The sequence below is a fragment of the Trichechus manatus genome, unplaced genomic scaffold (genome assembly GCF_000243295.1).
Source record: "Trichechus manatus latirostris isolate Lorelei unplaced genomic scaffold, TriManLat1.0 scaffold00087, whole genome shotgun sequence".
NCBI lineage: Eukaryota > Metazoa > Chordata > Mammalia > Sirenia > Trichechidae > Trichechus > Trichechus manatus.
The window spans coordinates 10629712-10656614 of NW_004444023.1; the positions used below are offsets into that span (position 1 = coordinate 10629712).

The 26903-nt window shown below is 47.5% G+C and overlaps 1 protein-coding gene across 2 annotated transcripts; it reads right to left on the reverse strand.

Annotated features, from left to right (window-relative positions):
- Positions 1–7973: 7973 nt before the first annotated feature.
- HSPBP1 (HSPA (Hsp70) binding protein 1) lies at positions 7974–21742 on the reverse strand. Of its 2 annotated transcripts, none has more exons than XM_023736375.1 (8): positions 21709–21742; positions 20901–21217; positions 15500–15704; positions 12181–12405; positions 10024–10179; positions 9813–9909; positions 8300–8414; positions 7974–8215 (listed from the first exon to the last, which is right to left on the reverse strand). In XM_023736375.1, the coding sequence occupies exons 2-8, from the start codon at positions 21120–21122 to the stop codon at positions 8141–8143; spliced, it is 1095 nt and encodes a 364-aa protein (XP_023592143.1). In that variant the 5' UTR covers positions 21123–21217; positions 21709–21742; the 3' UTR covers positions 7974–8140. The 2 variants fall into 2 exon arrangements, with proteins under 2 accessions (XP_023592143.1, XP_004381815.1); XM_004381758.2 differs by lacking the exon at positions 21709–21742 and adding an exon at positions 21551–21688.
- Between the last annotated feature and the right edge of the window lie 5161 nt (positions 21743–26903).

Below are 26903 nucleotides of genomic sequence, written 5' to 3' on the forward strand. Positions count from 1 at the left end.
TTTAGTTCTGGGTTAACAGAGAGTCTGGGGGCCATGTCTTCCGGGGTTCCTCCGGTCTCAGACCATTAAGTCTGTAGAACTTCTCAGTATTCTTTAAGACCCATCTGACTCAGCTTTAGTTTCCCCAACATTCTTGTTGTTAGGTGCCCTCAAGTAGATAACGACTTAGTGCGGCCCCCGTGAGACAGAGTAGTACTGCCCAATAGAGTTTTCTAGGCTGTAATTTATTTTTTTTTAATTGTACTTTAGATGAAGGTTTACAGAACAAGCCAGCTTCTCATTAAACAATTAGTACACATATTGTTTTGTGACATTGGTTGCCAACCCCACGACATGTCAACACTCTCCCTTTCTTGACCTTGGATTCCCTATTACCAGCTTTCCTGTCCCCTCCTGCTTTCTAGTCCTTGCCCCTGGGCTGGTGTGCCTATTTAGTCTCATTTTGTTTTATGGGCCTGTCTAATCTTTGGCTGGAGGGTGAACCTCAGGAGTGACTGACTTCATTACTGAGCTAACAGGGTGTCCGGGGGCCATACTCTAAGGGTTTCTCCAGTCTCTGTCAGACCGGTAAGTCTGGTCTTTTTGTGTGTGTGAGATAGAATTTTGTTCTACATTTTTCTCCAGCTCTGTCAGGGACCCTCTCTTGTGTTCCCTGTCACAGCAGTCAGTGGTGGTAGCCGGGCACGATCTAGTTGTACTGGATTCAGTCTGATGGAGGCTGTAGTACTCGTAGTCCATTAGTCATTTGGACTGATCTTTCCCTTATGTCTTTGGTTTTCTTCATTCCCCCTAGCTCCAGACAGGGTGAGACCAATGGAGTATCTTAGATAGCCGCTCACAAGCTTTTAAGACCCTTGACACTACTCACCAAAGTAGAATGTAGAACATTTTCTTTATATACTATGCTATGCCAGGTTAAGCTAGATGTCCCCCAAGACCATGGTCCCCAGCCCTCAGCCCAGTAATTTGGTCCCTCAGGGAGTTTGGATGTGTCTACGGAGCTTCCATGACCTTCCATGACCTTGCTTTGGACAAGTTGTGCTTCCCCAGTATTGTGTACTGTCTTACACTTCACCAGAGTTACTACTTATCTATTGTCTATTTAGTGTTTTTCCATCCCCACCCCTCCCCTCTCTCATAATCATCAAAGATTGTTTCTTCTTGTGTGTAAACCTTTTCATGAGTTTTTATAGTAGTGGTCTCATACAATATTTGTCCTTTTGTGATTGATTTATTTCACAGCATAATGCCCTCCAGATTCATCCATGTTGTGAGATACTTCACAGGTTCATCTTGTTCTTTATCGTTGTGTAATACTTCATTGTGTGTATGTACAATAGTTTGTTTATCCATTCATCTGTTGATGGTCTTGTAGGTTGTTTCCACCTTTTTGCTATTGTGAACAATGCTGCAATGAACATGGGTGTGCATATGTCTATTTGTGTGACGGCTCTTACTTCTCTAGGATATATTCCTAGGAGTGGGATTGCTGGATCATATGGTATTTCTATTTCTAGCTTTTTAAGGACGCTCCATAACGTTTCCCAAAATGGTTGTACCATTTTGCATTCCCACCAGCAGTGCATAAGAGTTCAATCTCCCCGAAGCCTCTCCAACTTTTGTTATTTTCTGGTTTTTTTTTTTTTTTGATTTGTGCCAGTAATGTCGGGGTGAGATGGTATCTCATTGTGGTTTTGATTTGCATTTCTCTAATGGCTAGTGATCACAAGCATTTCCTCACATGTGTGTTAGCCACTTGAATGTCTTCTTTGATGAAGTGTCTGTTCATTTCCTTTGCCCGTTTTTTAATTGAATTATTTGTCTTTTTGTTGTAGAGGTGTTGGATTTTCTTGTAGATTTTAGAAATTAGACCTTTTTCGGATTGGTCATAGCCAAATTTTTTTTTCCCAGTCTGTAGGTTCTCTTTTTACTCTTTTGGTGAAGTCTTTTGATGAGCATTGTTTAATTTTTAGAAGATCCCAGTTATCTAGCTTATCTTCTGGAGTATGTGTGTTTTTAATTGTCTTAGTCATCTAGTGCTGCTATAACAGAAATACCACAAGTGGATGGCTTTTAACAAAGACAAATTTATTCTCTCACTGTCTATTAGGCTACAAGTCCAAATTCAAGGCATCATTTCCAGGGGAAGGCTTTCTCTCTCTGTTGGCTCTGGAGAAAGGTCCTTGGCATCAGTCTTGCCTTGGTCTGGGAGCATCTCAGCGCAGGAACCTCAGGTCCAAAGGATGCGCTCTGATCCCAGCACTCCTTTCTTGGTGGTATGAGGTCCCCCATTCTCTGCTTGCTTCCCTTTCCTTTTATCTCTTGTAAGATAAAAGGTGGTGCAGCCACACCCCAGGGAAACTCCGTTTACATTGGATCAGGGGTGTGACCTTAGTAAGGGTGTTACAATCCCACCCTAATCCTTCTGTAACATAAAATTACAATCACAAAGTAGAGGACAACCACACAATTCTGGGAATTGTGGCCCAGCCAGATTGATACACACATTTTTGGGGAGACATAATTCAATCCATGACAGTAGTTATGGTTTTTATCCTGTTGATGCCATGTATTAGGGCCTCTAACGTTGATCCTATTTTTTTCTTCTATGATCTTTATAGCTTTTGGTTTTACATTTAGGCCTTTGATCCATTTTGAATTAGTTTTGGTGTATGGTGTGAAGTATGGGTCCTGTTTCATTTTTTTGCAGATGGACATCCAGTTTTGCCAGCACCATTTGTTAAAAAGACTGTCTTTTCCCCATTGGATGGGCTTTGGGCCGTTGTTGAAGATTAGGTGACTGTAGGTGGATGGATTTACATCTGGGTTCTCAATTCTGTTCCATTGGTCAATGTATCTGTCATTGTACCAGTACCAGGCTGTTTTGACTGCCATAGCTGTATAATAGGTTCTGAGATCAGGTAGTGCGAGTCCTCCTGCTTTATTCTTCTTCTTCCATAGTGCTTTACTTATTCAAGGCCTCTTCCCTTTCCATATAAAGTTAAAGATTAGCTTTTCCATCTCTTTAAAGAATGCTATTGGTATTTGAATCGTGATTGCATTGTATTTGTAGATTGCTTTGGATAGAATTGACATTTTCACAATATTGAGTCTACCTATCCATGAGCATGGTATATTTTTCCATTTATGTGGTTTTCTTTTGGTTTCTTGCAGTAGTGTTTTGTAGTTTTCTTTGTATAGGTCTTTTACATCCCTGGTTAGATTTATTCCCAAGTATCTTATTTTTTTAGGGGCTGTTATAAATGGCATTGCTTTCCTGATTTCCTTTTTGTAGTTCTCCTTATTGGTGTATGGGAATCCAACTGATTTTTATATGTTTCTCTTATATCCTGCTACTCTGCTAAATCCTTCTATTACTTCCAGTAGTTTTCTTGTGGAGTCTTTTGGGTTTTCTATGTATAGTATTATATCATCTGCAATTAGGGACAGTTTTACTTCTCCATTATCAATTTGGATGCCCTTTATTTCTTTTTCTTGTCTAGGCTATAATCTTTAGGGGAGCAGATCACCACGTCTTTCTCCCACAGAGCCACTAGGTGGGTTCAAATTGCCAAACTTTAGGTTAGAAGCTGAGTGCTTAACCATTGTACCACCAGGGCTCCTTTCCCCAACTTTAATAGAGGTTGAGTTGGAATCGAAGGCAATGGGTTTTAATAGAGGTTATTAGCCCCACACTGCCCATTTTACAGGCCCGCTGTAGGATCTGATGATTTGTGTAATGACCTATTTTATTTGTTTAATCTGCTTATTTACCTTTTTCATTTCAGGGAAATTTTATTGAATTATATACTTGAGTACAGTTTTCTGTTTTATTTGTTTGTTCTCTACTTCAAGGGTGCCAATCATGTATTTGCCTTTCATGTCCATTGTTGTCGTTAGCTGCCCTGGAGCTGGCCCCCAGTTCGTGGTGACCCCATGCACAATGAGATCAAACTGTTGTGATCCATAGGGCTTTCACTGATTGATTTTCAGACATACATTGCCAGGCCTTTCTTCCTAGTCTGTCTTAGTCTGGAAGCTCTGCTGAAACCTGTTCAGCATCATAGCAACACGTAGGCCTCCACTGACAGACAGGTGGTGGCTGCGCCTGAGTTGCTTTGGCCAAGGATCAATCTCAGGTCTCCTGCATGGAAGGCAAGAATTCTACTATTGAACCACCACTGCCCCCTCACATCCATGAACGAGCTTCTCTCTAATTGCTTTAATCTTTGTCTTTTCCCCTGCATTGGCTATGATTGATTACCACATGTCAGTAATTTGATTTTTCAGCCACATCTCTTCTGGTCCTAGCTATTTCTAGTGTGTTTGCTGCACATGATGTTGTTTGGTCCTTGTATCAGTTAGCTATTGCTGCATGTCAGCTGCAACCTCAGTGGCATGATCCTGTTCACACATGGGACTAATGGGCTACACGGGAAAGGCAGGAGCACAAGAGATGAAACCCAACTGTGGAAGCACATTTGAAGTCTTTGTTTGCCTCACATCTGTCACTGTCCACTTAGTCAAAGCAAATCACGTGGCCAAGCCCGAAGTCTAGAGGTGGGAGGGGAAAGTGTACTTCTCTCATGGAGGTGGAATAGGAGGAAGCAAATATTTGCTCACCCTAATTTTCCACATTCTGATTTGTTTCCTTAGGCTTGCCAACATTCCCTTCTCATTTTTTCTTTAATCACATTTTTGCAATCTCAATCCATGTTCTTATTGTTATACAGTTTGAAGCAATTGTGAGGCAATTCCTTCTGTTCCTTGAGTTATCTTTTCTTCTGTGTTGGGTTCTTTTTGTCTTTCCCCATGATTTTGCTTCCTTGTCTTCCCCTACAATATGATTTCATAGTTGCCCACTGTTGAACACATAGGCTCAGGAACTGAGGGATGGGGGTTGGCCATATTCAACCACCAAATGGAACCTGAGAAGCTGCGGAAGCCAATCTGCAAGAACCTGGGAAACTCCAGGGTCTTTAAAGACTGAAACCTGGGCTTCAATCCTGTCAGAATTCCCAGATAGATGATGCTGTTATTTATATTAGAATGAACTTGTTGCCGTCAGAGTTGATTCTGACTCATAGTGACCCTAAATGACAGAATAGAACTGCCCCATAGGGTTTCCAAGGCTGTAATCTTTATAGAAACAGACTGCCACATCTTTCTCCCACAGAGCAGCTGGTAAGTTTGAACCACCCGACCATTCGGTTAGCAGCCGAGCACTTAAACACTGCATCACCAGGGCTCCTTGTGTTAGAATGAAGGGGCTTTTAAAGTGTTTGGTGGGAACACTCATTCCCTACTGTTCATGTTTCTGTGTGAAGGAACTTTACAGCCCCTCTAGGGGTGAAGGAATGACATACCTGATTGGACAGGGACAGAGACTCAGTCCTCCAGCTTTCCTTCCTCTTGAAGCCAGCCTGGCCACAGCCTGCTCTGTGCCACCACAGAGGAGGAGGCTGGGTTTGCCCAATGTCATGGATTGAATTGTGTCCCCCCAAAATTTGTGTCAACTTGACTAGGCCATGATTCCCAGGATTGTGTGGTTGTCCTCCATTTTGTGATCTGATGGGATTATCCTATGTGTTGTAAATCCTAACCTCTATGATGTTAATGAGGCAGAATTAGAGTCAATTATGTTAATAAGGCATAATTAGAGTCAATTATGTTAATGAGGCAGAACTCAACCTACAGGATTAGGTTACATCTTGAGTAAATCTCTTCTGAGATATAAAAGAGAGAAGCAAGCAGAAAGGAGAGGGACCTCCTACCACCAAGAATGAAGGACCACGAGGGGAGCGCATCCTTTGGACCTGAGGTCCCTGCACTGAGAAGCTCCTAGATCAGGGGAAGATTGATGACAAGGACCTTCCCCCAGAGCCGACAGACATAAAGCCTTCTCCTGGAGCTGCCACCCTGAATTCAGACTTCTAGCCTCCTAGCCTGTGAAAGAATAAGTTTCTCTTTGTTAAAGCCATTCACTTGTAGTATTTCTGTTATAGCAGCACTAGGTTAACTGAGACACCCAGTGTTTCCTGAGACCAGATGGGTAAGTCTGCATAATGTCCAGATGAAGTAGCAGCAAAACCACTTGGCCAAGGTCTAAAGCCACTTTCTCTAATTGGCTCTGTGATAAAGGTGCAATTTGCTCTTCAAGTCTTAGATCCTGCAGCCACCTCTTGACTAATCCTGAATTTTGGGGAAAAAAACAGTTGCTGTTCGGTCAACTCCAACTTATGGAGACTCTGTGTACCAGAGTAGAACTGTGCTCCATAGGGTTTTTATTGTTTGATTTCTTGGAAGTAGGTCACCAGGCCTTTCTTCCCGGAGCCTCTGGGTGGACTCAAACCACCAACCTTTCAGTTAGCAGCCGAGCACATTAACCGTTTAAACCACCAAGGGACAAAGGATGAGTGGAAATAACTGAGCCATGTAAAATCCCAAGATGATGAGTAAGCCCCACATGAGAGAAATTCATCTGGCCATCAAATGGGGCTAGGCAACCAGGATATAAGGAAGGAGCACTGCTTTGGAGTTAGACTTCAGTTTGAATCCTGCCTCAACCACTTAACCAGCTGTGAACCTTGCCAAGGATTTACCTTAAAAACAGCGTCGGGGCTCTAGGTTGCCAGCAACAGAAACCTACTTTCACTAAATAGAATAGGAATTGACTAAAGGAGGTGAGGCAGCCCACTAACCCCCACTTCCCCCAATCTCTGAGAAGGCTGGAGAATCAGTTGGTGCTTTGCATCTGGAACAATGGCCACATCCATCCACAGGCCTGCCCCAGGGGCACCAGGCATGGACACTCCTGCCGGAACCCCTATACCACCCCAACCAAAACCAGATGCATCTGCTCCCGCCCTCACCAGAATGCATTCTGGGTACCGTAGCCTCCTCGGTCAAAAGCTCCTCAAGCCAGACCTGCATGGAGCGTTCTGATTGGTGGAGTTAAGGTCGTATGACTGTGCCCTACCACAAGGGATACTAGGAAAGAAAATGTCTATTTTAAGGAGGTGTGGACCTCTAATGGGAGTCTCTGGGTGGCGCAAACAGTTAATGCACTTGCTGTTAACCAAAAGATGGGTGGTTCAATCCACCCAGATGCACCCCAAAAGTAAGGTCTGGGGCTCTACTTCCAAAAAATCAGCCATTGAAAACCTTGTGGGGCACAATTCTACTCTGATACACATGGGGTTGCCGTGAGTTGGAATCAACTCGTCAGCAACTGGTTTTTTAATGAGGGGAACCCCTCAAATGTAAGAGAATTCAGAGATGCTGGGTGTATCTTAAACCCTAATCACTTTTGAGATATAAAAGAGCAGATTAGATACAGAAGCAAACAGACACGGGGAAGACAGATACTATCTGAAGTCAGTGGACACAGTAATCCGGAAGGTAAGGAGCTCCAAGGATTGCCTGCTACTAGGAGTTGAAAATGGCTCCCTGGGTGGGGCAGTTAAGTACTCAATTACTAGCCAAAAGAGAAACACTGGTGCACAGTGGTTACATGCTGGACTGCTAACTGAAAGGTCAGCCCTTGGAACCCACCAGCTACTCTGTAGGAGAAAGATGTGGCAGTCTGCTCCCATAAAGATGTACAGCCTGGGAAACCCTATGGGGCAATTCTAATTTGTCCTATAGGGTCACTATGAGTCAGAATCGAATGGCGAGCAACAGGTTTGGGTTTTTTTTTGTTTGGATGGCCATTAGGAGGGCAGATGTCCACTATGCTTCCTCTCACCGAGGTTGGGAAGATGAGACAATGGCTCCGTGGATCACAAAGTGTAACACTTTCATTCTGCCCAAGTCCCCGCCAGCTGCCTTCCTCTCAGGGGCTCTCCGAAGTCCCTCAAGATCATCCCCTCAACTCCCGCCACCCTCGCCCCACACACCCTCCAGAAAAGGCAATAAAGGTGGCAGTGAAGGAGCAAGAGAAACACCTTTATTGGAAGAGTAGTGTGGGCCATTGCCTTTCTCAGCACCCCCTCCAGGGAGCTGAGCAAAGATGGGCTGGCACCCTGGACCCAGGCCCCAGCAAAGCCCTGCCCTCCCTCAGGAGAGGGATCTGTGGGTGGGGAGGGAGGCTGGCGGCCCAGGGTTCCCACGGAGAAGGGGGCAAGGAGCCACCCTAGCTTCACCGGTCCATGCTGTCATCCGTGGGGGTGGAGAAACAGGTCTGTAGCAGCTTTTCACAGAACTCCAGCTCCTCCTGGATGGGGGGGCAAGGAAAGGAGCCCTGAGCAGAGGCCAGACCCTGCACCCGACAGCTCCACCCGCTCTCCTCCACCCATACCTGGTACTCCTCATGCTGCTGCTGCAGCAGCTGGCAGCGGTGGCGTAACAGCTCCTCCAGGCCAAGCTGCGGTTCCCGGCACTCCCGCACGCCCTGGGGGAAGTCCGTCACCAGGCTGGGGGGACAAGGGGAAGCCCTCAGCCCTCCTCTGCACAGGCCCTGAAGCCAGACAGACCTGGCTGGGCTCTCACTGCCTGCTCCCTGCTACCTTGGGAGCCTCAGCAAGCCACTTCCCCATGCTGGGCCTCAGTTTCCCCTCCTGCAAACCAAACCAAAACTAGTTGCTGTCAACTAGACTCTGACTCGTGGTGGCCCTATGTGTGTCAGAGTAGAACTGTGCTCCTTAGGGTTTTCAGTGACTGATTTTTCTAAAGTAGATCACCAGGCCTTTCTTCCAAGGCACCTCTGGGTGGACTTGAACTGCCAGCCTTTCAGTAAGCAGCTGAGCACTTAACTGTTCACAACACCTGGGGACTCTGGCCCAAATCCCCCCCCAAAATCCAAACCAGTTATCATTAAGTTGACTCCAACTCATGGCAACCTCATGTGTGTCAGAGAAGAACTGTGCTCCACAGGGTTTTCAATGGCGGTGACCTTTCAGAAGCAGATTGCCAGGTCTTTCTTCTGAGGTGCCTCTGGGTGGACTTGACCCTCCAACCTTTGGGTCAGCAGCTGAGCATGTTAACTGTTTGCACTATCCAGGGACCCACCTGACCTACAAAAGGAACCTCAAAATCCCCTCAGCCCAGGGATTATGGTGAGACGCACACAAAGCAGAGCACAGTGACAGCTGTAAACCCCTCTCGGCTGCTTCATACTGTTGTTCATTTAGAGACACTAAGGCACTTGTAAGCCCTAGTGATGCAGTGGTTAACTGCTCAGCTGCTAACCGAAAGGTTGGCAGTTTGAACCCACCAGCCGCTCCAGGAGAAAGATGTGGCAGTCTGCTTCCTTGGAGATTTACAGCCTTAGAAAGCTATGGGGCAGTTCTACTCTGTCCTATAGGATCGCTGTAAGTTGGAATCAACAGCAATGGGGTAAGGCACTCACAGCGTACGTGTGGGGCAGGGGGTAAGAGACAGCCTCTCACCTGCTCCCCCGCCCCCTAGGCTGCTGTTATCAGCCCCTTGCTGTTGTTAGTTGTCGGTGAGTCAGTTCCAACTCATGGCGACCCCATGTGTGCAGAGTAGAACTGTCCTCCATAAGGTTTTCAAGGCTGGGACCTTTTGGAAGTAGACTGCCAGGCCTTTCTTCTGAGGCACCTCTGGGTGGGTTTGAACTGCCAACTTTTCGGTTAGTAGTTCAGCGCTTAACTGTTTGAGCCACTCCCCTACAGATGAGTAAACGGAGGCTCATAAGGGGATGGTACCATGATTCCAGGACCCTAAGCCCCTCACCTTCCCTCGGGAAGGTCCCAGATTCCTCCTGAGCTGCTCCCACCTCAGGGCACCCAGGCACACAGCCCCAGGAGAGGTGGGCACCCCCCGCCCTGTTCCCCAGGGCCCTGGCGCACCTGCAGAGGGCTCCGAGCACATGCTCGTGGAAGGGGCTGTGTTCTGTCCGGATGAGGGCCACCAGCTGCTGGACCATCCCCATGGAGCACAAGGTCCCTGGGGGTGGGGCTCAGAGGGTCAGGGCACCAACCCGTACCACCTGCCTGCCACCCTGGCCTCCTCCTTCCCCTCCAGCCCTCTGCTGCCCCTCATGGGCCCTGGTTGCCCCACCTTTGTGCTCGGGGTGGCCCACCAGCAGGTTCTGCAGCAGGAACGCCGACTTGACCTTGAGCTTCTGCACCTGCTGCTGCATGGCCCGCATCAGCACCGAGAAGCCATCCAAGCGTAGGAACTGCAGCAGCCCTGCCTCCTGCTCCCGGACCAGGCCTGGGAGGGTGGCAAAGAGAGGAAGAGGGGACCTCGGGGTCACCACCTCCACCACCATCATCTCCATCATCTTTTGTTTTCTTTTTAAATAATTTGTTGTTGTTGTTAAGATACACGGCAGAACATACACCCATTCAACAATTTCTACGTGTACAATTCAGTGATATTAACTACATTCTTAGAGTTGTGCAACCATTCTCACCCTCCTTTTCTGAATTGTTCCTCCCCTGTTAACATAAACTCACTGTCCCCTAAGGTTCCTGTCTAATCTCTTGAGTTGCTGTTGTCAATTGCCATTGCCATCGAGTCGTGTCTGACTCATAATGACCCTATAGAGTAGGAGTCTGCCCCACAGGGCTTCCAAGTCTGTAATCTTTATGGAAGCAGACTGCCACATCTTTCTTCTGCAGAGTGGCTGGGGTCTGAACAGCCTACCTTTTGTTTAGCAACCAACTGCTTAACCACGGCGCAACCAGGGCTCCCAAACCCGTTGCTGTTGATTCCAACTCATGATGACCCTACAGGACAAGAGTAGAACTGTCCCAAAGGGTTTCCAAGGCTGTAATCTTTATGGAAGCAGATTGCCAGGTCTTTTCTCCCAGGGAGCAGCTGGTGGGTTTGAACTGCCCACAACTTTCAGTTAGCAGCCCAGCATTTAACCATCGTGCCACCAGGGCTCCTTTGATCTCATATAGATATTTCTTAAAAGAGGGCAATGCTCAAGGCAGACATTCTTTACTAATTAAGCTAAACTATTGTTTGGTTTAAAGAAGGCTTTAGGGGATACTTTTGGCTTAAGGATTAAGATTTAAAGATTTTTTCAGGGCAATAGTCTCGGGACTCATCCAGCCTCCGTGGCTCCAGAAAGTCTGGATTCCGTGAGAATTTGAAACTCTCTTGAGCATTTCCCCCCTTTTGTTTGACATTCTTCTGAAGAAATCACCCTCATCATCTTCATCATCATCTTCTGTGTGACCACGCTTTGCAAGTGCTCTCTTTTTCACTGAGATAGAATTCACATGCCACAAAATTCATCACCTTTAAAGTGTACAACTAAGTGGTTTTTGGTATAATTTACAGAGCTGTGCAACCATCACCACAATCAATTTTAGAAAATTTTCATCACCCTAAAAAGAAACCCTCACTCCCCACTTTCTACCAGTACTAACCAAAAACCAAACCAGTTGCTGTTGAGTTGACTCTGACTCATGGTGACCTCATGTGTGGCAGAGTAGAAAAGTGCTCCATGGAGTTCTCAATGGCTGACTTTTTGGAAGTAGATCACCAGGCCTTTCTTCTGAGCTGCCTCTGAGTGAATTCGAACTGCTGACCTTTAGGTAAGCAGCTGAGTGCTTAACTGTTTGCGCTAGCCAGTACTACTTTTGATGTTGTCGGATGCCGTCAAGTTGATTCCGACTCATAGCAACCCCACATGACAGAGTAGAACTGCCCCATAGGGTTTTCTAAGTTGTACTCTTTACAGGAGCAGACCACCAGGTCTTTTCTCCTAGAGAAAAGAGCCACTGGGTGGGATCAAACCACCCACCTTTCAGTTAGCAGCCAAGTGTTTAACCATTGTGCCACCAGGGCTCCTTTCACTACTACTAATTACTACTGATGTTATCATGTAGTTCTCTGTCCTTTGACTAGCAGAGGGTTTGGTATACTCACTGCTCTGTTCCCAGCCCCTGGCATGGAATCCCAACAAGTAATTGGGGCCCTCTCCCTGACCCTAAAGGAACCCTGGTGCCACAGTGGTTAAGCGCTCAGCTGCTAATTGAAAGGTCGGTGGTTCAAACCCACCAGCCACTCCCTGGGAGAAAACGCCTGTCACTGGGCTCTCGTAAAGATTACAGCCTTGGAAACTCTGTGGGGCAGTACTACTTTGTCACGTGGGGTTGCCGTGACTCATAATTGACTCGATGTCAACAGGTGTTTTCCAGCAGGGCTTCACCCCAATCAGGCCACACACCCCCGCCCACAGCCACCCCAGGGACTCACAGGAAATGGCGAAGAGGGCCTTGACTCGCACTGTGTCGCAGGCATCGCGGTCGAGCAGCCGCAGCAGTTTGCGTAGCGCCCCGAGCCCCAGTACCTGCTCCTGGATGGCTGCCACATTCTGGCTGCACGTGCCGATCAGCTGCGCCGCCCGCCACCGCAGCCCCGCAGTGCCCGCCTCCAGGTACCGGCCCACCAGCAGGTGCATGCCCGACAGCTGGCAGAAGTCTGTGCCACAGAGACAAGAAGAGAGAGGCCAGGGTGAGACTCAAGGGGCAGGGCCTGGCCACCTGCTAGAAGCACCCAGCCAGGTGGCTCAGCAGGGCCGGTGCAGCTCAACCATGTGGGCACTTGAGTGGGGAGGGAACTTCTTCACTGCAGGGCTGCTACTCAAAAGGTTGGAGGTTCAAGTTCAACCAGAGGTGCCTCGGAAGAAAACCCTGGTGATCTGCTTCTGAAAAATCAGCCATTGAAAACACTACGGAAATTACCTTAGGTGAAGGGAAGAACAGCACACACTATAGGGGAAGTCAGCACAACTGGACTAAACCAAAGCTAAGAAGTTTTCTGAATACAACCAAACACTTCGAGGGACAGAGTAGCAGGGGTGGGGATCTGGGGACCATGGATCTGGGGACATCTAGTTCAATTGGTAAAACAAAGTTTATTAAGAAAATGTTCTGCATCTCACTTTGGTAAGTGGTGTCTAGGGTCTTAAAAGCTAGTGAGCAGCCATCTAAGATGCATCAACTAGTCCCAACCCACCTGGAACAAAGGAGAATGAAGAACACCAAAGACACAAGGAAAGTATTAGCCCAAGAGATACAAAGGGCCACACAGATAAGAGACCTCATCAGCCTGAGACTAGAAGAACTAGATGGTGCCCAGCTACCACCAATGACCGCCCTGATGGAGAAAACAAACAGAGTCCCTGATGGAGCAGGAGAAGAGTGGGGTGCTGGGCTCAAATTCTAGTAAAAAGACCAGACTTAATGGTTTAATAGAGACTGGAGGGACCTTGGAAAACATGGCTCCCAGACTCTGTGTTGGCCCAAAACTAAGACCATTCCCAAGGCCAACTCTTCAGGCAAAGATTAGACTGGACTATGGAACATAAAATGATACTCAAGATAAGAATGTGCTTCTTAGCTCAAGTAGATACATGAGAGTAAATGGGCAGCTCCTGTCCAGAGGCAAGATGAGAAGGCAGAGAGGGTCAGGAGCTGGTTGAATGGACATGGGAAATCCAGGGTGGAAAGGATGAGTGTGCTGTCACAGTATAGGGAGAGCAAGTAGGGTCACATAACAATGCAGGTATAAATTTTTGTATGAGACTAACTTGAATTGTTAACTTTCACTTAAAGCACAACAATTAACAGAAGAAAATACTATGGAGCACAGTGCAACTCTGATACACATGGGGTCAGCATGAGTCAGAATCGATTCGGTGGCAATGTGTTTTTTTTGGTTTCCCACACTTATTGTGGTCCAAAACTAAACTGCCACTCCTCCTAAGCACCACATGTTCACTCTGTGCCTGGAGTTGGGCTGATGGCAGTACATGTGGCTGTCTCCACCCATCCTCATGGCCTCGGAGGGCTGATGGTTCCCATGTATAGAGGAGGTAACCTGCAGCTTGAGGGGCTTCAGGGACTTGCCCAAGCTCACAATGCTTCCACGGAGTGATGCCCCAAGACCAAACCAAACCCACTGCCATCGAGTTGATTCTGATTCACAGTGACCCTATACAACAGAGTAGAACTGCCCCATAAGGTTTCCTAGGCTGTGATCTTTAAGGAAGCTGACTGCCGTATCTTTCTCCTGACGAGTGGTTGGTGAGTTTGAACCACCGACCTTTCAATTAGCAGCCAAGTGTTTAACCACTGTGCCACCAGGGCTCCTGTACTGCACTGCTCCACAAATGCGAGTGGTGTCTCATCACTTGTCTGCTCAAAACCCTCAAGTGGCTCCACTGTACCTAGAATGAAACCCATAGCCTTGCCTTGGCCTGGAAGGCCCAGGAGGTTCCAGCTTCATTTCCTCCCACCTTGCCCCTCACTCCCTCCACTCTGCCGTGCTGGCCTTAATGGCGTTCCTTAGCGCCTTTGTGCTGGCTGCTCCCTCTGCCTGGACTGCCTTTGTTTACATACATATACACACACACACATATTTTATTTTTGTTGTTATTGTTGAGAATATACACAGCAAAACATACACCAATTCAATAGTTTCTACAGGTACAACTCAGTGACATTGAATACATTCTTCGAGTTGTGCAACCATTCTCACCCTCTAAATTCACTGCCCTCTAAGCTTCCTATCTCATCTTTCGAGTTGCTGTTGTCAATTTGATCCCATATAGATAGATCTTACAGGAGCATAACGCTCAATCCAGGCAGACATTCTTTACTAGTTAAGCTAAACTATTGTTTGGTTTTAAGAAGGCTTCAGGGGATATTTTTGGTTTAAAGTTTAAAGATAATCCCAGGGCAATAGTTTCAGGGATCCATTAAGCCTCCATGGCTCCAGAGAATCTGGATTCCATGAGAATTTTAAATTCTGTTCTGCATCTTCCCCCTTTTGATCAGGATTACACTCTAGAATCTTTGATCAAAATGTTCAGTAATAGTAGCTGGGTACCATCCAGTTCTTCTGGTCTCTTGGCAAAGGAGGCAGTTGTCCATGGAGGTAATTAGCCTCACATTCCATTTCGTCCTCCTATTCCTGACTCTCCTTCTTCCTCTGTCGCTCCAGGTGAATAGAGACCAATTGTTATACCTTGGATGGCCGCTTGCAAGGTTTTAAGACCCCAGGCCCTAAACAATGAACTAGGAGGTAGAACAGAAACACTAAATACATTAGGCCAATTAACTGGGATGTCCCATGAAACCATGATGCTAACCTCCCATGCCTGGAATTCTTTTTCCAGAGATAATCCCATGGGTCACTCTCTCACTTCAGATCTCAGATTGAATGCTGTCCCTCAGGGAGGCCTTCTCTGACCACCCCACCTAATACAGTCCCCCTCTCATGGTCTCAGAAGCAGCAGTGTATAAGGAGAGAGATCACCAGATTCGAGGTGTATCAGAGAGGTACTGGGCAGGACCTGCCACTGGGTTGGCTGTGTGGGTGAGAGGAGAGCCTTGCTCTGGATGGCGATAGGAATAAGCAAGGTGGGACACGGAAGTCAGAGATAGGCTGGATGGGGGAAAGGCTGGAGGCTGGGAGGCCAGGGAGGCAGCCGGGGGTGGACAGGGCACAGGGCCTGCAGCAGGGCACAGGGCGGAGAGAGGATCAGGGAGCAGAAGGCGCAGGGATTTACCGGCAGCATTGTCCATGTTCTCACACAGGTCAGCCAACAGCTCCAAGGCCCCCTCGCGCTCTTGCTGGTCAGCTGCCAGATCGGCCTCGCCAGCTGCGGGGGGTGTGGGCTGGGACAGCACACGAAGGCAGCTCTTCATCTGCTCCACCTCCTCCCGCTGGCCCCGGAAGGCAGCAGACATGGCTTCCTGCAGCCACTGCCGCCTCTGAGGGCCAGAGCGGCCAGGAGGGTGGGGGGGGGGGAAGGCAAAGGACTATTAACAATGAATGAATGAATGACAGTCATTAATCATAAGAGCTAACATCTCAGCGCTGACAATCCCTTCAGTCAACAAACATCTGCTAAGTGTTTACTACACGACAGATTCTAGACACCAGGGATGCAGCCTTGAGACACAAAGAAAGTGCCTACCCTTGGGGGCTCACATTCTGGCAGAGGAGCAGATGGTAAGCAAAATAGGCAAAATGTGTCCTGTGCAACACAGTGATTGTTGTTGCTGTATGCCATAGTCAATTCCAACTCATAGCAACCCCATGTGTGTTATGGAGTATAGGAGCCCTGGTGGTGCAGTGCTTAAGCACTCAACTGCTAACTGATAGGTCAGCGGTTCTAGCCAACCAGCCACTCCACGGGAGAAAGATGTAGCAGTCTGCTTCTGTAAAGATTATAGCCTTGGAAACGCTATGGGGCAATTCTACTCCGTCCTGTACGGTTGCTGAGTCGGAATCAACTTAACAGCAATGAGTTTGGTGTTACAGAGTAGAAGTGTGCCATAGGGTTTTCTTAGCTGTAATCTGTCTTGAAAGAAGTACAGCCAGAATGCTTCTTAGAAGCGAGGATGGTAAGACTACGTTTCATGTACATTGGACATGCTAGCAGAAGGGACCAGTCCCTGGAAAAGGACATCATGCTTGATAAAGTAGAGAGTCAGTGAAAAACAAGACCCTCAATGTGGTGGATTGACACAGTGGCTGCAACGATTCAAACACAGCAACGATTGTGAGGATGGCACAGGACCAGGCAGCATTTCATTCTTTTGTACACAGGGTTGTTATGAGTCAGAATCAATTCTGTAACACCTAATAACAACAATCTTTACGGAAGCAGATCGCCAGGCCTTTCTTCCATGGAGCCACTGGGGAGGTTCGAACCACCAACCTCTCAGCAGCCAAGCACTTAAGTGCTTAACCACTGTGCCATCAGGCCTCCAGAACACAGTGATAGAATGGGGGGAAAACTGAGCAGGGAAGGGAGACTGGGAGTGCTGGGTAGCGTGAGTTGCAGAATTAAATGGAGTGGTCAGCAGAGACCTCCCTAGCTGACAAGGTGACATGTGAGTAAAGAAGGAAGGGGGAGAGAGAGCCATGTAGATATCTGGGAGGACGTTTCAGGTAAAGGGAAGAGCAAGGAGGCCATGTTGCTGCAGCACTGTGAGCCAGGGGGAGGGAGACAGAAGGGGATGGGGGAGACAGGTAATGGGGTACAGATCCCAGAGAGTCTTCAGGACCATTGTGAGGCCTTGGACTTCACTGAGAGTGAGATGGGGGAGCCACTTCGGGTTCTAGGTGGCATAGTGCCAGGATCTGACTTAGGTCTTTTTTTGTTTATTTGTTTTTAATAATATTTTGGGTTTTTGGTGATGGTTTACACTACAGTTTAGGTTCCCATTCAACAATTTCTATACAAATCGTTCAGTCACACTGGTTACGTTCTTCACAATGTGTGAACACTCTCATTATGTCCATTCTGGTTGTTTACCTGCCCCCTTACCTTCTCATTTTTGTCTTAAAGTCATTGTTGACTGTTTGGACCATGGTACACACAGGGGATATTCTTTACTTTGTAAGCCATACGTTATTTAGCTATAAGGAGGCCTCAGGGGCTAGTTTCAGTTCAAGGTTTAAAGAGTATCTCACCCAATAGTCTTGGGGAGTCCTCCAGTCTCAGCCAGTCCAGTAAGTGTGTGTGTGTGTGAGTGTGTATGTGTGTTTTTAGGAAATTGAGGTTCTGTTCCACATTCTTCTCCCATTCTATCAGGGTCCATCTTTTGTGGCCCTGATCAGAATAGTTGGTAGTGGTAGTTGGGCACCATCTAGTTCTTCTGGTCTCAGGGTAGGTTTGACTTAGGTTTTTAATAGGATTCCTCTGGCCACTGCTGAGAGGAGACTGAGGCATGGGAAGGGCAGAAGCAGGGAGACCTGTTAGAAGGCTACCGTAGCATGCTAGGTAAGAAATAAGGTGGTGTGGACTAGGGTGGGAAAAAGGGTCAGATCCTGGACTTGCTTTGAAAGGAGAGTCAATACCATTTACTGACAGATTGAGGTGTGAGAGACAGAGAGGAGTTAAGGATAACTCCAAGGTTTTTGTCCTGAGCAACTAGGAGATGGGGAAAATGGCAGAAGAAGCAGATCTGAAGGGGGAAAAGGAGAGATTAGGAGCTCATTTCTGAACGAGTTACATAAGAGGTGTCTAGGTGCAATGGTTAAGTGCTTCGCTGCTAACTGAGAGGTTTGCAGTTTGAACCCACCCAGCGGCTCCACAGGAGAAAGACCTGGCAATTTGCTTCTGCAAAGATTACAGACTAGAAAACACTATTGGGCAGTTCTACTCTGTCACATGGCGTTGCTATGAGTCAGAATTGACTCAATGGCAGCAAAAAACAATAAGTATACATGCAAAGTGAAACACTTAGTAGGTGGCTTGAAGCTTAGGGATGAAGTCCAGCCAAGATCAGGGTTTCTCTACCTCAGCTTTATTAATACTTTGAGCTACATAATTCTTTGTGGTAGGACAGTCCTGTGCATTGCAGGATGCTGAGCAGCATTCCTGGCCTCTACCCACTAGATGCCAGCAGCACCCTCTCCCCCAGTTGTGATGACCAAAATGTTTCACATATTGTCAAGTGTCCCCTGGGAGAGGGCAAAACTGCCCCTGGTGGAGAACCACTGGTCTAGAGATATAAATTTGAGAATCATCAGGGTATAGCTGGTTTTGAAAGCCTTGAAAGAACATGAGATCACAATGGAAATGAGTGTAGGTAAGAGAAGAAACCGAGGGTCTTAAAAGCATGCAAGCGACCATCTAAGATATAGTCTCTACTCATCTGGGGCAAAAGAGAAAGAAGCAAACCAAAGACTCAAAGAAGAAACTAGTCCACAGGAATAATAGTCTACAAAAACCATGACCTTATCTACCCTGAGACCAGAAGAACTAGATGGTGCCCAACTACCACTACCGACTGTTCTGATCAGGGCCACAATAGATGGATCCTGATAGAATGTGAGAAAAATGTGGAACAGAACCTCAAATTCCTAAAAAACAAACAAACAAACTTACTGGATGGCTTGAGACTGGAGAACTCCCCAAGACTATTGCCCTGAGATACTCTTCAAACCTTGAACCAAAACTAGTCCCTGAGGCCACCTTGTAGCTAAATAACAGATTAGCTCACAAAATAAAGAATATCCCGTGTGTACCATGGTCCTTTAAAAAAATCATCTATATGAGACCAAACAGTCAACAGTGACTTTAAGACAAAAATGTGAAGGTAAGGGGGCAGGAAAGCTAGATTAATGGAAATGGAAGAACCAGAATGGAAATAATGAGAATGTTCACACATTGTAAAGAATGTAACCAATGTGACTGAATAATTTGTGTAGAAATTGTTGAATGGAAACCTAAACTGCTGTGTCAACCTTCATCAAAAACACAGTAAAATATTTAAAAAAGAAGAGACCACAGGACCAAGTCCTGGTGCACGCCATCATTAAGACGCTGGGGAACGAGGATAAGCCAACAAAGCAGACACAGAAGGAGGATGAAAACCAGGATGTTATGCTGCCCTAGAAGTCAAACAAAGAAAGAGACTCAAGGATAAGCGAGGGACCAAATATTGCTGTTAGTTCAAGTAATAGGAAGGCTAAAAACTGACTGGAGTCCCTGGGTGGTGCAAACGGTTAAGCACTTGACTACCAGTCTAAAGGTTGGCAGTTTGACACGCCTGGTGATCTGCTGCTGAAAGGTCACAGCATTGAAAAGCCCTATGGAGCAGTTCTACTCTGCAAACATGGGGTCTCCACAAGTCGGTGTCAACTTGACAGCAACTAACAATAATAAGAACTGACCACTGGAATCTTTTGCCAGGCCCTATTTTAAGTACTCATATGACGGCTCTGTAGTCAAACTCCTGGATAAATTTGGGCAGGTCACTTAATCTTTCTGTGCCTGTATCTGTATCTATAAATGTTAAATGATATCCTACATGTAAGGAGCCCCAGTGGCACAGTGGTTAAGCACTCGGCTGCTAATGGAAAGGTCAGCAGTTTGAACCCAGCAGCCACTCCGAGGGAGAAAGATGTGGCAGTCCGCTTCTGTAAAGATTTACAGCCTTGGAAACCCTATAGGACAGTTCTACTCTGTCCTATAGGGTCATTATGAGTTGGAATACTCTCAAAAGCAATGGGTATATGTAAATAGTTTAGCACAATGTTCAGTACACAGTAATATCTCATGAAATATTATAATAAATACTGCTATTAAGCTTCACAAGGAGCCCTGGTGGTGCAATGGTTAAGCGCTTGACTGCTAACCAAAAGGTCAGCAGTATGAACCCACCCAGCGGTTCCTCAGGAGAAAGAGCTGGCAATCTGCTCCCATAAAGACTACAGCCTAGAAAATCCTATGCGGCAGTTCTACTCCATTGCACAGGATCGAAGTGAGTCAAAAATTGACTTGGCGGCACCTAACAACATTAAGCTTCACAACAACCCTATGAGGTTAAGTTTTATTGTTATCCTCACTTCACAGATGAGAAAACTGAGGCTCAGAAGGATTGTGACTTGCCCAAGGTCATATAGCTAGCAATCGGCAAAGGCTGAAGTTGAACCTCAGCAGTCTGTCTCTTGAGCCTGTGCTCTTAGTGAGCGCACCCTGCTGTCTTCAGGGTCCCTGTGTGTGTTCCCGGCACTGTGTGGAGCCCCAGTAAACTGGAACCTTAGAACTACCCTATGAAGTAATCTTATAATTTCTATTACTATCATCATCAATTTAAAAATGAGGAACTTGAGGCTCAGAACAATTAAGTGTGCTGAAGGTCACACAGCTAGGCAATGTTGAATCCAGGTCTGCCTGGCTCCAGAGAATCCTTGCTTTTTACTTTTTACCATCACGCTATTCTGCACCCTCGCAGCAGTGTCTGTCCCTCAACCCCTGACACTAATGAAATCTGATCTTCGGCCTGCAAAAAACTCCGTTAACACAACTATAGCCTACCATGCCTTCACACCTGGACTCCAGCCCCTCACCCAGGAAGACCCCAATTTCTAGCTCCCGCAAACCATACTTTCCAAGACACCCCTGTCCCCAGCCCCTTCACCCCAGCTTCTAGGGCCCCCATCTTTACCTCCTCGCTCATAGGTTCTGGAGGGGAGTCTGGCTCCTGAGAGCCTGCCGTGATGGCCATCTGCAGCAGACCCTGGAGGTTGCGCGGGGGCGGAGGATTGCCAGAGGCCGGAGGACTGCCTGAGGTCCCCGCCGAGGAGCCTCCGGCCCCTGTAGAGCAACCCTGGGAGGCCGAGGGCAGCGCCAGGGGGAGACGGTTGCCCCCCGAGCGTTGGTCTGCCATGGGCCGCTTGTGAAGAGGAAGGGAAGAAAGTGTTGGGGAAGGAGTGTCACCGCTGAGGCAGCTCTGGCGTCCTGACCGGTCGACTCCTGGGACGTCTGCTGATAAGGCGGAGTTTTAGGGGAGCTCGGTGCCTCCTCGTGATCCCAAACCACTCTGCCCAAACGCCCCTTAAACATAGCCCCATTTTCTTCCTTTCTACCAACAGGACCCTTGCCCAAAGCCATAAGCCCCTCCTATCTCCCTAGCAACACGCCTCTCCCACCCTCCCTGGCAACAAGCCCCTTGCCCCATCTCCACTGCTTTCATTCCCGTCTCTTAGCAACCCCGCTGCCTCGCCTCCATAGCATCAAGCCCTCTCTCTGGTCTCCTTAACGACAAGTCTCCTCCTCCATCTCCAAATTGGGGAGATGGAGCGGGACAGATCTCACCTCCCCGGGCTTCGAGTCGCCGCCACTGCTAAAGTCAGAGTGGCCCGCACCTGTCACGGCTGGGCGCCGCCATCTTGGCCGGAAATACACAGGTCTCACACGGAAGTGCCCCGCGCCCCCACCCAACTTCGGGGCCGTAGGCCCTAAGCCCTACCCACCTGACCGGATATGTGCTCTGCCAAGGCCCCTCCCGGCAAGGCCCCGCTCCGCCGTAGGCCCCGCCACCAGGCGAGGATCACGCCCGCTTTAAATAGGTTACGTCTGCGTTCTAAGCCCCGCCCATCCCGGCACAAGCCCCTCCCCTTAGCGAGCCCCGCCTCCTCATCCTAATTGCAAGTTCTACCGCTGCTGGGGCGTAAGTCCCACCCCTCCCGCGTCGCCCCCTATCTGGACTGCACCTTGCCTACGCCCGTGTCCCCACCCTGGTTTAAACTCTGCCCCTTCCTCTCTGCCTGGCCCCGCAGCCATTTCAGGCCCCGCCCCTGTTCTAGGTCTTTCGGCCTTCTCCCCGTATTAGGCCCCCGCTTCTTCCCTAGCCCCGCCTCCTACTTGCGCGTCGGCCGCTCCCGTTAGGCCCCGCCGTCTTTCCAGGCCACCTCCGAAGTCCTGTTGTTTCCCCACCTGGGCCCTGCACACAATTTTTTCCGGAACTCTAGGTATTCACAGCCTCACCTGACATCCCACACCCAATATCTAAACCTATGCAACCTTAGATCTATGCCAGCACCTCTTTGGGCCTCAGTTTCCCCATTTGTCAAATGGAGCTGCCTTACTACTGGCTGTCGACCTCTTATCGCCCAGCCTTTCCCTCATGGATTCTTCCCTGGGTCCTGCCAAGTCCAGGAGAGGGAATACTTGACGCCTGGAACCAGCAAGCAAATTGCCCAAGAGCCTCAGTCAAGACTCAAGAGAACCAAAAACCACAAAAGCAAACCTGTTGCCATCGAGTTGATTGCAACTCATGGGGACCCCATCTGTGTCAGAGTAGAACTGTGCTCCGTAGAGTTTTCAATGGCTGATTTTCCAGGAACAAATCACCATGCCTTTCTTGCAAGGTAGCTCTGGGTGGATTCCAACCGCCAAACTTTTGGTTAATAGCCCAGTGCTAACCGTTTGCACCACCCAGGTACTCCTTCAGAGAACCAAGGGAGTGAAGTTGTTTGGGGCGTCCGAGGCCTCTGTGCACCAGTGTACTGTGAGTGTAGTGGTGGGGCCTGGTCTGCGGAAGGGTTTGGTCAGAGCTGGGCTTAAAGAAATCCCAGTCCTGGTCCTTGAGAGGAGAGCTGTCCCTGCTAGGAGAAGGTTGAACTCAACATCAGTGGGTCTGACCGTCACAAATGTCTTGAGCATTGGGTTGCCATGTGCCAGGGGAAGGGTGTATGGGGCAATATTTGGGGGCAAAGATGGGGGCACCGTGGAAAATTGTTGTCTGACAGGTGCCTGGGTGGAGGCCCATGCATATCCCATCTGTATTAGTTTCCTGTTGCTGCTGTAACAAATTAACACAAGCTTGTTGTTGTGTGCTATTGAGATGATTCCAACTCATAGTGGCCCTATATGACACTGTAGAACTGCCCCATAGGGTTTTCTAGGCTGTGGTTACGTGCTCAGCTGCTAACCTGGCTGCTAACTGAAAGGTTGGTGGTTCGAACCCACCAGCCACTCCATGGGAGAAAGACATGGCAGTCTGCTTCCGTAAAGATTTCAGCCTTGGAAACTCTATGGGTTGGTTCCACTCTGTCCTACACAGTCGCTATGAGTTGGAATCGACTCAACATCAATAGGTTTTTGGTAATCTTTATGAGGGCAGACTGCCACATCTTTCTTTCATGGAGCAGCTAGTGGGTTCTAACTGCCAACTCTTTGGTTAGTAGCCAAGAGCTTAGCCATTGCGTCACCAGGGCTCCTTATCACAAGCTTAGTGGTTTAGAACAACATCCATTACTGGTACATAGATACAATGGAATATTACTCAGCCATAAAGAGAAATGAAGTCTTGATACATACTAAATGTAAATGAACCTCAAAAATATTACGCTGAGCAAAATAAGTCAATCACAAAAGGACAGATATTGTATGATCTCATTTATATGAAATGTCTAGAATAGGCAAATGCATGGAGACCAAAGTTTTATTAGTGGTTACCAGAGGCAGGAGAGGGGAAGCTGGAGTCTTTGTTTAGGAAGCAGTGGGTTTCTGTTTATGGTGATGGAAAATTTGGCAACAATTATTGGTGATGGTTGCACAACATGATTAATGTAATTGGTATCGCTAAATTGTACACATGAAAAATACTGAAGTGGCAAATGTTGTGTTATATACATATACAAGAGTAAAACAAAAACAAAAAACACATTTATTATCTTACGGTTCTGGAGGTCATAATTAAATTAAGACGTCACCAGGATTTCATTCCTTCTGGAGACTTTAGGGAGAGCCTTCCTTGCCTTTTCCAGCTTCTAGAGGCCACTTGTGTTCCTTCACTCATGGCCCCCTCCTCCATCTTCAAAGCTCATCACTCTGACCTCTTCTTCTGTCCTCCCATCTCTTTCTCTGACTCTCGTGCCTCCCTCTTTCCCTTATAAGGACACTTGTGATTACATTGGGCCACATGGATAATCTCTGCATCTCAAAATCCTTAACTTAATCACATATGCAAAATCCCTTTTGCCATGTTAGGTAACATATTCACGGGTTCTGGGGATTAAGACATGTACATCTTTGGGAGGGCCATGATTCAACCTACCATACCTATATACAGGTGTGTGTGTGTATATCTGTGTAAAATACTGGTACTGTTAAATACTGCCTTTTTAAATACTTTTTTTTTTTTACTCCAAATACCAACTGGTAAAGGTATTTAAAAAAAAAAATCAGTTGCCATTGAGTTGATTCCACCTCATGGCAACCCCATGTGTGTCAGGGTAGGACTGTGCTCCTTAGGGTTTTCAGTGGCTATTCTTTCAGAAACAGATCACCAGGCCTTTCTTCTGAAGCACCACTGGGTAGCCTCAAACCTCCAAACTTTTGGTTAACAGCCAAGCACATTAACCTGTTGCATGACCCAGAGACTTTGCCTAATACCTTTGAGTACCTAATATAGAAGAATGGTGAATTACGTGATAATCTGATGGTGGCTTGTGGCTTACCCATGGACTGAGCACAGGTCTGTGGATGTCCTATAGTAGGGACATACACATATGGGGGCCCAAATGAAGATCTAAGGGGACCCATCGTCATCAAGTCAGCTTCAACTCATGGTGCCCCCATGTGTTACAGAGTAGAACTGAGTTCCATAGGATTTTCTTGGCTGTCATTTTTACAGAAGTAGATCACCAGGCCTTTCTTTCATGGCACCACTGGGTAGGTTCAAACTGCCAACTTTTCAGTTGTCAAGTAGCCAAGAGAAAACTGTGCCACCCAGGGACCTTGGTGGGCACAGGAAATATATATAAATCTGAAGAATACCAGGGGACCACAGAGGATTCTGGAAGTTTCTCTGGGGCATTGAGAACCTTGAATGGAGGTATGGAACCAAGATGGTATCCAAGGATGCACTGTGGTCTGTGGGTGGATCTGGGGCCCTGATGGGAACCAAGTCCAAGGAGACCCAGGTGGGTGCCTTCGGGGGCCTGGGGAAACAAGATGAATCTTGGGTCAGTAATTTCCCAAATTCTTTCTCTCTGTCTCTGCTTCTGTTTCTCTCGCTTCTTTTTCTGCCTTCTTGTCTCTGTCCTTCCACGTGTCCATATCTTCCCTGGTCCTCTTGCGGTCCCCCAGCCTTCCTTTTTTTTTTAACTTTAGTTTTGGTGAAAATATACACAGCAGAACATACACTCATTCTTCAGTTTCAACATGTATGATTCAACAACATAGGTTACATTCCTCACATTGTGTCACCATTCTCACTATCTCTACCCATATTGTTTTTACCACAATTGACTTAGACTCACTACCGCCTAAACGTTTCATCTATGCTTCAGAGTTACTATTGACAGTTGGATCTCATATAGTTAAGTCTTTAAAAGAGCGCAATGCGCATGGCAAACATTCTTTACTAGTTTAGCTAAACAGTTGTTTAGTTTAAAGATTACTTCAAGGCATATTTTCAGCTCATGGTTTGAAGATTTTCTCAGAGCGATAGATCCAGGGGCCCCTCCAGTTTCAATAGGTCCAGTAAGACTGGATTCTGTAAGAGTTTGAAGCTCTGTTCCACATTTTCCCCCTTTTTAATCAGAGTTCATCTACTGATTCATTGATCAAAACATTCAGTAGTATAGCCGGTCTGCCCCTCTCCCTGTCAGTTGCTCTCCATAGCTCTCTTTCTCTCCATCTCTCTGTCTCTCTTGGACCATTTTCCTCATCTCTCCCCCTACCTGTCTCTCTGTTTTCCTTTCTCCCTCATTGTTTCTTCCCCTCTGTCGCTCCTACTTTTCTCCCTGTTCTCCTTCCTTCTGTCCCCATCTCCCTGCTTTGTTTCATCTTTCTCTTCTCTTTTTCTATTTTTCTCCATCTCACTCCCCATCTGTCTCTCTATGTCTCTATTTCTGACTTGACTTTTCCCCCTCTTATTTTCTCTAGGTCTCTCCCCATCTCTGTCTGTTTATTCTCTTCATCTCTCTCCCCATCTGTCTCTCCATTATCTCTGACTTGTCCACTTCTGTTCCCTATCTCTGCTTTTCTACCACTCTCTCCCCATTTCTCTGTCTCTGTTTTTCTCTTGCTTCTCCTTCCTTCTGTGCCCATCTCTGCCTCTGTATCAGGGTTCCTCCATCTGGCTTTCTTGCCTCTCTCTACCCTGTCTCTGGTTGTCTCCATCTCTCTCCCCATCTCTGTCTCTCTATGTCTCTGTTTCTCCCCCCCCCTTCTTTTCTCTAGGTCTCTTCTCATCTCTCTCTCTCTTTTCTCTTCGTCTCTTGCCCCATCTCTTCATATCCTTGCTTCTCCTTCCTTCGTTCTCTTCTGCCTCTGCCCGTTTCTGCCTCTGTCTCAGGGTTCCTCCATCTAGTTCTCTTGCCTCGACCCTGCCTCTGGCTGTCCCCATTTCTCATCATCTCTGTCTCCATGTCCCCCCTCCCCATGTCAGTCTCCACCTCTCTTTGTGTGTCTCGGTCTCTGCCCCATCTGTCTCCTTCGTATCTCTCTCTCTCCATCCTTCCCTCCATCCTCTCTGCCTGCATCCCTCCGTCATCCACTCCTGCATCCTTTCCTGCATCCTCCACTCCTCCCTCCCTCGCGATCCGAGGCCCGCCCCCTGCCCCGCTCCCCCTCCCCCCGCGGAAAGGGTTAACTTTGGGGAAGGGCCCGGAGTCCCCGGATGGTGATGTCAGCGTGCCGGAGAGAAAGGACGAGG